Below are 11,027 nucleotides of genomic sequence, written 5' to 3' on the forward strand. Positions count from 1 at the left end.
CCCTCTGTGCAGTTTTTTCTTTCTGTTCCTGCTGTGGTGCCTCGCTGGTTGCCTTCGAGTCAGGAGCGGGGGTCTCTGTAATTTCATCTGTGTATTGGTCATAATCGACCTCCTTCTGTCTCAGAGTCCGAAGTGTGGCCCGTGTCTTCCTTGGACGGTTCCCTGCTGTCTTCCTCCGGGGCCCTTTCTTGATGATGTCCCTCCTTCTGGCTTTCCTGGTAAACTGGATCTCCGTGGCTGTGGTTCTCTTGTTTGCGGTCGTCGGGGTGATAGGGCGAGTGGTCGTAGTAGTGCTCCTTATTGCCGGTGGCATCAGCAGTGGCGTTGTAAGTGGGCTGCTGGTGAGTGTCGTGTGCAGCGTCCTGGTGGTGCTGGTGCTGGAAGAATGGCGCGCTCGCGACATCCTCAGGTCGGTGGTAGTGCGTGAACACAGGAGCGGGAGAAGGCTGAGATGTCGTAGCTTGAGGGTGCCTGGGTGGAAATTGTGGCGGCTCGTGCTGCGACGGCGCTATAATGTTAAGATTGATGCCATCAACGCGTATCGGGTGGCCGTTTGGATGGATGCCCGTCGCCAGAACGTCGGCCGGAACGTCCTCTACGTGAATTCTGGGAGGCTGTCTAGGATCATAGTCTCCCTGCGGTCGTCCACGGACTATTTCGGCGCTTATGGTGTGCTCCTGGTATCCTGGATAGGGGACTGAATGCTGCTGGTGCTGTTGGTGATGTTGAGACTGATACTCTTGATGGTGCTGTTGTAACTGTTGGTGCGGGTGATGCTGGTCTCGTTTCGGCGGTGGTGATGCTGCTGCAGGTGCTGCGGTGGAGGCGGAGGAGGTGGGGGCGGCGGCAACGTCTGTGGAGGCCTTCTCGGTGCTTGCCGATCAAAGTTGGGAGGATCGTGAGGCCTGGCAGTGACGAAGTGCTGTTGACTGTCCGCGTGAGCAACATCGCCATCCAGTCCGCTGTAATGGTGAGCCAATGGAGGAGCCTCCAGCTGCTGCAACGGGCCCGGATGTGGAAATTGAACTCCGTTGCCCGTTAGGATGGGACCCTGAACGACAGCCAAGTGCACGGGCGTGGCCCCCATAACTTGATGCTGCACGTTCTGCATGGCGTGCAGCGCGTTCTGCACGAGCATCTGCTCGTTCATGCCTCCCCCGCCGTAGTTCTTGCCCTGTGAATTTTGTTGCTTTCTGTTCATCTCTCCGGGCTTTTTGGGCATCTCCGTGTAAGTAGGCTTGTGTGGCGGCGGCGCGGTAGCCCTCGGCTTAGGGTACCAGCGGAAGATGTTCTTGTCGGGGCGCGGGTGGTACGGCGGAGCCGTCGGATGCTCACCGTACTGGCCACCAGGTCCCGGGTGGGCGAGCGGGACGCCAGGTGGTAGGCCCTGTACTGACACATCCTGGTGGGCTTCGGGACCACCCAATCCAGGTCCGTGGCCTTGACCGCCGTGAGCTGAGTTTACCATGGCTGCTATGAGACGTTCCACGTCCGGCGCTACTCCGCCCGACGCGTGCACGTGTTGTAGCAGCTGCTCGATGTTGGACGGCTGGATGCTTCCGTCCAGGCCCGCCAGGGCCGACATGATCTGCTCGCCCTGACCTTGAAGCACGGGGTGGATGTTGACCGGCAGTTTACTCAATACGCTCTCGAGGCCCAACGGTGAGGGACCCGACGCGTGAGGGTCCGAACCGTCCTGAAGAAGTTGGTGAGGTAGTTGGGGCCTCTCGTCTCCTATGGGGCTTCCGTGCACGATTTGCGAGCCACTCGACTTGAGATCGTCGCTGCCCTCGGGCTTTCCGGCGTCCTTCTGGTAGTCATCGTCGTCGTCTCCCGCCAAGTTGGTTTCTGGTTTTGCGGCGTACCACGCCGGGCTCGAACCTTTTGCTTGTTGACCGGAGTGCGATTGGTGCTTGACGTATAGCACCGGCTGAAAGTCACAGCATCCCGCAGCGCTGCCGACAGGCGGGCTGCCTATCGGGACCTGGCGAGCAATGGACTGCGACTCGGCTACCCGTTCCGATGCGCTGGAGGCTTCCGCCTTCAGGTCTTCCTGCGAATGCGTTTCAGCGTAGAAAAAGTAAGAAAACGCCCGCTCACTCCGAAAGAACAATATCTTAAGGGACAATAAATAGAAACACTAAATCAGTTCAGACTGAGGAACTATTATTTTAAAACTTCATTTTCGTTAATTTCGCGGTAATTGGTTGGTTATATAATACTAGAAAAAATGACGGTCAAATCTCCACATCCTGAATTTCGGGCCGATACCCTAACGCCGGCACATATCGGTTATGTCAGTGATTTCTTTTATTTACAAATGCTGCCATATTGCGCAGCACAATTTTGCAGGAGTGGGTACATACATTGCATCCAATCACCAGAAGAAAATAATCGAATAACAGAATATAATGAATAAAAGAGAAACAAGCAAACCATAGAAACACTCCGTAGGATCAAAGAGGCAGCATAAAATAAGCAATTTCAAATATCGGATAGCTGATCAACAAACATAATCAGGCAATTGACCGGCGAAATTCATCATTAGGTAGTTCGCGCAAAGACCCCTCAAGGCCATTCCAAATCTCAATTGTATGTGCAAAGAAGGAAGACTTAAAACAATAAAGCGAAGATTTAATTGGATAATGTTAGGATGACGACATCGTCGGGTAGGCCGAGAAGGGTTAGTGAAAACAATAGGGTCTTTGATGAAGGTATTCCCGTAAACAACCTTATGTAAAAGACTAACGCGGTCACAAATACGCCTGTGGGCCAAAGGTTTCAGTAATAGCGCATTAGCATGTGACGACGGGGAAAAAATAAAGGTCATAACATTTACATATAAATATAATGCCTTTTTTTCTGAATATAGACTAAAGGTTATCTACATCTTTGGAATGATGTGGTGACCGGACAACCAACGCGTACCCCAGCAGCGGCCTTATTAGTGATTTGTAAGCCGTTAATTTACAATCTCTAGTAGAACCTCGTGAGTTGTTTTTGAGATAACAGAATTGTCCCATAGTACTTTTTCGTATTTGAGCCGATGCGACTGAGTAAAAAAAGTTCTTGAATGTTGCTAAGTTTCATCATCATCATCAGCAGCAGCAGCAGCAGCAGCAGCAGCATATATTTATGTCCACTGCAGGACGAAGGCCTCTCCCTGTGATCTCCAATTACCCCTGTCTTGCGCTAACTGATTCCAACTTGCGCCTGCAAGTTGCAACCTAATTCTCCCAAAGTACTTTTTTTCGTATTTGAGCTGATGTGACTGAGTAAACAAAGTTCTTGAAAGTTGCTAAGTTTAGTCTCTGGTTTTCTTTTATAATACAACACCACTCCATCTTTAGCGGTAATCAATTCACTCAGGCCCAAACAGCCACCATCGAAATCCACGACGTCACGGCAAGCTGGTGCGAGTATTTGAAGACGGCGTCGCCACCTGTCTCTCGCTTTTGCATCATTTCCGACTTCATTTCGCAAAATAGGAGTAGCTTTCTTTGGTATTGTAAAGAATAACTAACAGCCCTAAAATTATTATTACTATTTATTTATTTATTTATTTATTTATTTATTTATTTATTTATTTATTTATTTATTTATTTATTTATTTATTTATTTATTTATTTATTTATTTATTTATTTATTTATTTATTTAGTTGTTTGTTTTGCTTAGCGTCTTCTTAAGGGCTACAACCAAAAGAGAGGCATGCCTGACTCTTCGCCTTCATCGTGTGGGACACTTATAGTCTGCCGGTAAGATCACAAGACCTGCACTGTTTTTCTCTTTGTTTCTTTTCTATTCCTTTGCCCACCATCTCCTTCTATGTGCCTTTGCTTCCTTTCGTCTCATTCCCTGCAGAGTAACAAGTAGGCGAATATACGCCAGCTGAACACTCTGCTTTTCAATAAGGAGCTCTCTCTCTCTGACTCTTTCGAAGAGTTCGTGCGGATAGCATGACAGGTTAGAACTAATTGACGTCAATTTCATTTCTATTTACTTCGTGAAAAGGACACTGCGTCACTGTTACGGAACAGCTGTCACTTGATTTTCTGAAAAGTAGAATAAGGCCTAATGTTGTACAGTTTACAACGATTTGAGGCTGAACTCAAACAGAACAGTTTGTAATTTAGCTCCTAAAACTGTAAAAATGTAAGCTCGACCATTAATTTTGGCCCCTACCATCAGTCCGCAAAGGGCTTCGACCGATGTGGAATGGGAGCACAGTGAACTCCCGCCCATTCTCGCGAGCTTTAATTTGCACCAAAACGGGCACGCGTCTCGCGGTGTGTCTGCGAGCCGCAGGCGCCGCGCGCGCTTTGAAGTCGTGCAAGCGCGCAGTGTCGGGACGCCGGGAAGCGTGCCGACGCTCGGCGCTGCGTAACGAGGTATACAGTATATACGTGCGAATTTGTCACCGCGTGACCGCCGGCTCGAATGCACTGCGCTGTACGCGTGCGTGCCGCTTTTTGATTCTGGGTCTCTAGGCGCAGTGCGTGACACTGCAGCTCACGCTTCTCTCACTGCTCGCTTCACCGAGTCTTCCTCACGAACATTTTTTTTTCTTCGCACAGAACGCGGAAGCAACGTTTCGTAGACGATCAACAAGCATTCGTGCGGGCCCGGCGCGTTATGTCTTGTCTTCTAGAGATTCCCTGACCAGTGTCAACTTGCGCCGACGAGCAGCCTCTGCATGCACTCCTGGACGCAATGAAAGATCACCGCCGCGGGCGCTCCCGCAATTCACAGTTCGACCTGGCTACGTTAGAACTAAGGCCGGAGTAATAAGATGGCACGGCAGTCGCACGTGGTCGCCTACAGCATCTGGCAGTGGACGGGAGCAGTCGATGAGCGCCGGCAACGGCGTTAAGAGCGTATTCCACAAATATGGTAGGACCGTTATGCCACCTTTTCAATGCCTGAAACGTGGGGAAAACAAGGAACAACAAAGAAAGCGACGCCTTGCTTTTATGCCCAAGTTCCGACAAGAGCGTTTGAATAGGTTCCTCAGCGAAGGGAGCGTGACCGGAAGTGTAAGGTGAATGGTAGGTGTTTGATAAGGAAGTGTGAAGCGGGGGGAGTGTTGGTTGCAGTGTTAGCCTATCTATGTGACGCCGTGCGCTGATTTTTCACAGTCAGGATACCGGGTTGAACTGTTTGTAACTACTACTACTATGTAAGCACCCCTACTATGTAAGCACACGTGCGAGTTTACCGAATTTTACGCTGCGTGAGGCTGCGTGGTTCAAACGACTGAGCCGATGGACTGACTCTATTCTCGACTGACGTGAAGTTTAATGCAATGCTTGTCCACTTAGAGCAAACGACACTCGCTGATGTATATAATGAAGTTATTGCTGCCCATCGTACTCGAGCTGTAATAAAAAGAGGAAGTGATGCCGACAAGAAGCGTGCCTGCTTGAACGTTTTAATCGTGACCTCCGCTTCGAATAGTGTAGCTACTCGGCGCACACTTAAAGCAATATTGCCTGAACTGATTATTAGTATTAAATAGGCTCATGCCGACAAGAAGCGTGCCTGCTTGAACGTTTTAATCGTGACCTCCGCTTCCAATAGTGTATAGCTACTCGGCGAACACTTAAAGCAATATTGCCTGAACTGATTATTAGTATTAAATAGGCTCTGGGGTCTTACGTGCTAAAACCAAGATCTGATTATAGGGGCACGTGGTATGTGGGGGACTCCGGTATAATTTTAACCACCTGGGACTCTATAACTTGCACCCAATACCTGGTACACGAGTGCTTTTGCATTCCGCCCCGATCGGTATGTGACCGCCACGGTCGCGTTCGAACACGCGACCTCCTGCTCGGCAACGCAACGCCCTGAGCTATACTGCGGCGGGCGCCTCGAATAGTCGAGTGATATACAGAACTATTCTCGCTGATCATTCGTTGCGTTGTCCCGTACTATCTTGCCCCACATGCCGCGTCCCAGCGCAGCTTCGGCAAGCGGCCATTGCTTCTAAGAAACAGGCCTTTGGGCACGTACCTTGGAGTCGTCCTTGAGGAGACTGTTGTGCAGCTGCGGCGCGCGCATCCTGACGGGCGTGAGTGCCGAAGCGCTGCCGTCCAGCGGCACGGCGCGGCTCGTCTTCACGAAGAAGAAGGGGCTGCCGGGCATGATGGGCCGCCAGCCGCCGTACTCCCAGCGGATCTGGGACTGCAGCTCTTCCAGGGCATTGCGCCTGGAGCGGGTTCCCGCCGCCGCGGTGGCCTTTGGCTGCTCCTTGTTGTCACCTGCCGAGGACTGGCTGGCAGCAGACAGAACCAGCGGCAGGAGCCAGAGCGCCGTCGACCACGGCTGCGTAAACAGGCAGGTCATGTTTAAGTCAGTAATTAATCAATTCATTAATTATAGTTCATTCGTCACTGCTGCAGCGCGAATGGCGCTTTGTAGAAGCTAGGCTAAGAATACCCTCCGTACATCTACAAAAACCACCGGCGTCGCTACTGTTCGCTGCCCTTCAGTACCACTGCACTTTACATAATCTATAGCCCTGCTTCTCCATGAGCATAGTAATCCGTTATCATTTATACACTAAATACGTATAGTTGGAGTACGGCAATGTATGATCAAGCTTGGCACCCATGACAGGCAATGATGAAGTGATAGGAACACTTCGTCGAATTAAGCGCCATACTAACCCTTGGATAACACTTTTAGCGCCAGCGGACAAGGGCAGAAGGGAGACGTTGACAACAGCATGCGCTACGTCTCCCTTCTGTCCTCGTTCACTGGCGTTAAAAAAAATGTCACCCAAGTTACAGTACCAACATGCCCACACAGCAGTAAATAACCCTTGTCGTGTAGTAGACGCAGAAGTAGATCCTTAGGAAAGGACTAGCACGTACCCAATCTGGGGGACTGGCCAAGAATCGGGTAGGTCAAAGAAAAGTACAAAATAAGAGGACAAAATTTTATAATAGGTAAATCAGAATCTAAAGATAAAGATTGGAGAGCTTGTTTGTTTGTCTTGTTTCTTGGATCGCGGCAGTTTTCTTCGTTGTCGTTCACAGTTTGTTTCCCTTAGTTCTGTTGATTCATGTCATGTTAACGTTACATCCGGCGTACCACAGGGGTCCGTATTAGGACCTTTATACTATTTTTAATATATGTCAGTGATTTTCCACGCAACACCTCATCTAAAATCCGGCTTTATGCTGATGATTGTGCCCTATATGGAAATATAAATTTATTGATGACCGCTATCGTCTTGTTGAAGCCATTGTGCACTTTTGCACGTGGTTTAAAACATGGCAAGTGAATATTAATTGCAATAAAACAGTTATGCTATTTACTAATTGACGTAACTCCTTCGTTGTTATTATCCTTTAAATGACATTAAAGTAACACAAGTGTTCCAATATAAGTACTTAGGGGTTATTTTCACAGAAAACTTTCTTTGTCTAACCACCTTGAATATATAAACAACAAAAAAATCACTTAAAGCTAGATTACTTGCGGCAAACTTTAATTAAGGCACCACGCGATACTAAGCTTATATAAAACATTAATTCACCCCGTTCTCTAATACGCCTCCCAGGTTTGGTATCCATACAAACAGTGTGAAATAAGGTTCGCTTGAATCTACTCCAAGAAAAACGGTTTGTTTCATCTGCCATATAATTACGGTCGCAGTTTTTCACCGACATTGCAATCTCTGAGCATCCAATCACTCTTGCGACGTTATCACATTGAATCTCTGAAGTTTCTGCACGTCATCATTAACTACATATCTGGCTTTTGCGGCTGCAGTGATATTACACTTGCTAAAAAAAATTGTGCCCGTAGCTCCCATTCTTTGAACCTGATACCATTTTTTTTTTTTTTGCTCACACTAGCACGTTCAAGTACAATATTTTTTTTTTCATGTGCAATACAACACTGGAATTCATTATTAATCACTGATCGTTCCTTGCTATTTAATTACTTTTTAGTCACCGTATGAGAGTACTTTTCGACGCCTATATGTAGATTGCTGTATACCTGTAGCTATTTGTTTCTTTTTTTTGTGTTCGTTTGTCTGTGCTTACTGCTTCGAAAATTTTCACTTGTGTTTGCTTTTTTTATGCTAATTTACAGTTCCCATTCCTGCTTTAGCCCTAAAATATGGCTGTAGTATAAATAAATAAATAAATAAATAAATAAATAAATAAATAAATAAATAAATAAATAAATAAATAAATAAATAAATAAATAAATAAATAAATAAATAAATACGAGTAAGTAAGTAAGTAAGTAAGTAAATAAATAAATTCTTTTGTTTTTTTAATTATCGTGTCAACGGTTTGTCAGAATATTGTTTGCCTGAGCTTGTTGGTTGCACATAGCACGAAAGGTTTCCAGCAGAACGCAGACACAGACAGAAAGGGACGACGACACACGCTGTGTCGTCGTCCATTTCTGTCCGTGTCAGTGCATTCTGCTGTAAACCTTTTGCGCAAGGGTTTGTCGTATACCACTGCCGACGATGACACCACTCGGCTCGCGTCAATCAAATGGCTACCCAACTTCGATGGTCCTTCAGGAACGGGCTTCGGTCTCAGGGGTGGTCGAGCACTGCGCAACGCTCGACCACAACTTCGCACGAAGCCTGTAGTATACAAAGTACTATGCTATCTGTATTGTGTAACATGTCATCCAGTGTCACTTGTTCTATAGCTCTTCAAGTACGATGGCATCGCGCTGGGATCGAACCTGCACGTGCAGCGTCATTTGCGGTTGAGCACGTTGCAGAAGACAGGCACGCGGCGTGCCTGCCTGAGGTTGGGGACCATCGCCCGCTCAGGCATGCCAATATTGGCTCCCGAGCAGTGACCGAGATTCCTTCGAGACGGCAGCGGAGGCAAAGCCAGCCCCACCCGTATAAGGGCGCTGCTCTCGCCTATATGCCTGCCTTGCCTGTAAGCCCGGCTGCCTGGCTGCGACTGCGCTCCGCACACGAGCACACACACGAACACTATAACGGCGCGCTGGGCGCGAGCAGGAAAAAACGGAGCCATTCCCTCTCCAGACGGGCCGATCTTGACACACATTCTTCCTGGCGGGCGGTGATTCTCACCCCTCCTCGCTCACACAGCTTCGTTCGCAAGAAGCCCGGCTCCACTGCTGGTTTCGCGCGATTTTCTTTTTATCTCCGTTTCTTGGGGCCCACAGCAGTCCGGTTGGACGGCATTCCAGCCGAGAAGCGAGCCCCTAGGCCGAAACCGCGGCCGCTTCGAGCAGTGTGCACGGACACAGTGTGTAAAGCAGGGAGCTGCGCCTAATTGGCGCTGCCTTCTGGGTTGTCTAGGGGATGCGGTCGGATCAGCGGGAACGTACTGGAGGGGAGTGGGCGCGTTCCGTCATCATTTGACCAGTGTTTTCACTGCACGCTTTGCGCCTGTATCGCGAAAACATTAGTAGCCGAACCTTGCAACGCACGTCCCTACATATAAAGTTGGGCGTGGCACAGGGAGTAAATTGCTGTGTAGAGACTTCGCTCGCTGTTAGTGCAAGCAATTGGTAGAGCGTATAAGTAGGTGCGCGTGGTGGTGCAGTAGCAGATGATAGCGGCAGTTATGCATTGTTAGTGCACGGGTAGGAATAGTATATAGTAGCTACTAGTGTGGGCGATGGTGGTGGTAGTGAAAGTTTACAAACAATGTTTCATCCGCACCCCAACAGGTCCTTTTTTACAATGCAGAGAACGGCAACCCGCACCATGTCATGGGTGACTGCCATGATGTTTTAGTTGAAATGGAGAAAACACAAAAACACGTTACGAATCCCGAACATGAGCAACTATGTGACAAGGCGAAATTAGTAGCACCATAATCAACACAATATCAGTAATAAACTTATTCATTATTTGCCTTACTACAGACGTGGCGACTGCGAGGTCGAAGCGAATTTTTTTTCTCGATATGTGTCGATTTACTTAGTGTCCCGAGGCTTGAACTAGTTTCCAGATATCAGCTCCCAACATGTAAACACAAATGCATATCAGCATGGTGCTATATCTAGAAGCTCGTGAGGAAGGCTTTTAGTGAAGTGACCATACGTGGAAAATATCAAACTAGAAACCACAAAAATCAAATCAAGCCAGTTGCACGCTTGTGAAATCTGATGAAACAGCGGAGCTCTGCAAGCGTGGGTGTATAGCGTAGTGATTATGACGCTCGCCTTCGGACCGTGAGTACCCCCTGTTCAAATCCCACATCGCCAAGAAAGTTTATATTGTTTTTCTTTCTTTATTTCTCTCGCTGTCTGTATCTCTTTCTTTCTCTCTCTGCACCTCCTCTTCTCATTCCACACTTCCTACACTTCGCTCGAAACTGCGAACACCAGGGATCGACCTCGACCTTAAACAGCACCGCTGTTAAAAAAATATGTACTATCGACCAAAAAAAGTTTACGGACCACGGAATCTCAGAAAACGCTAAATATCCGAGCAGCCTTTAAAAGTAGCCAGTAAAACCGTATGCATCACAATGTTGTTCGCATATACCAGTAGAGGCTGGAAATGGGAATACCAGGCTGCATTTTGAGTCTGCAGAGATATTCAGCTTTTTGTCAGATCCCTTGGTCCGTAAACTTTTTTGGTCGATAGTACACTATACCTGAAATACCAACGATCTCTCGAGTTACCCAAAGCATTATAGTGAAAACGCCGACATGCTTGTGCGACCTTGCAGAATCACAACCCAAATTCCACAGAAGCAGTTTGAAGGAATTTCGAACACATATTCTGAAACATCCTGTTTATTGTCCTCGTCATCGTAGAACACACATACGCAGGCTAAATACGTTTCTTCTTTTTGGGGAGCTTGGAACGAGAAACAGCCATGTGGGCCAAAGCAACGTTTACTCGGACAAGACACAACGGCTGAGGGTGTTCCTTACAGTGGACTAACATGACTCGAAGCAGCATTTCTTGAGACTTTTATACTTTGGCACAGTAGCATGGATCGAAATGTCAAAGTCACTTGACGATCGCCATAGCTATAGTCACCATAGCATT

The 11,027-nt window shown here is 47.8% G+C and overlaps 1 protein-coding gene across 1 annotated transcript; it reads right to left on the bottom strand.

Moving 5' to 3' along the window:
- Positions 1-664: 664 nt before the first annotated feature.
- LOC125944974 (uncharacterized) lies at positions 665-6,346 on the bottom strand. Its single transcript, XM_049666462.1, has 2 exons — positions 6,014-6,346; positions 665-2,053 (listed from the first exon to the last, which is right to left on the bottom strand). Exons 1-2 carry the CDS (start codon positions 6,344-6,346, stop codon positions 665-667), a joined length of 1,722 nt encoding a protein of 573 aa, XP_049522419.1.
- Positions 6,347-11,027: the final 4,681 nt, after the last annotated feature.

This window comes from Dermacentor silvarum, chromosome 4 (genome assembly GCF_013339745.2).
Source record: "Dermacentor silvarum isolate Dsil-2018 chromosome 4, BIME_Dsil_1.4, whole genome shotgun sequence".
NCBI classification, from domain to species: domain Eukaryota; kingdom Metazoa; phylum Arthropoda; class Arachnida; order Ixodida; family Ixodidae; genus Dermacentor; species Dermacentor silvarum.

What these genes read in the sequence shown, in the direction of transcription:
- LOC125944974 (XM_049666462.1), bottom strand. Translation starts at nt 6,346, where the DNA reads ATGACCTGCCTGTTTACGCAGCCGTGGTCGACGGCGCTCTGGCTCCTG. An exon ending in TCCTCAAGGACGACTCCAAG is followed by an intron (nt 2,054 to 6,013) that starts GTACGTGCCCAA and finishes ACGCATTCGCAG; the next exon opens with GAAGACCTGAAGGCGGAAGC.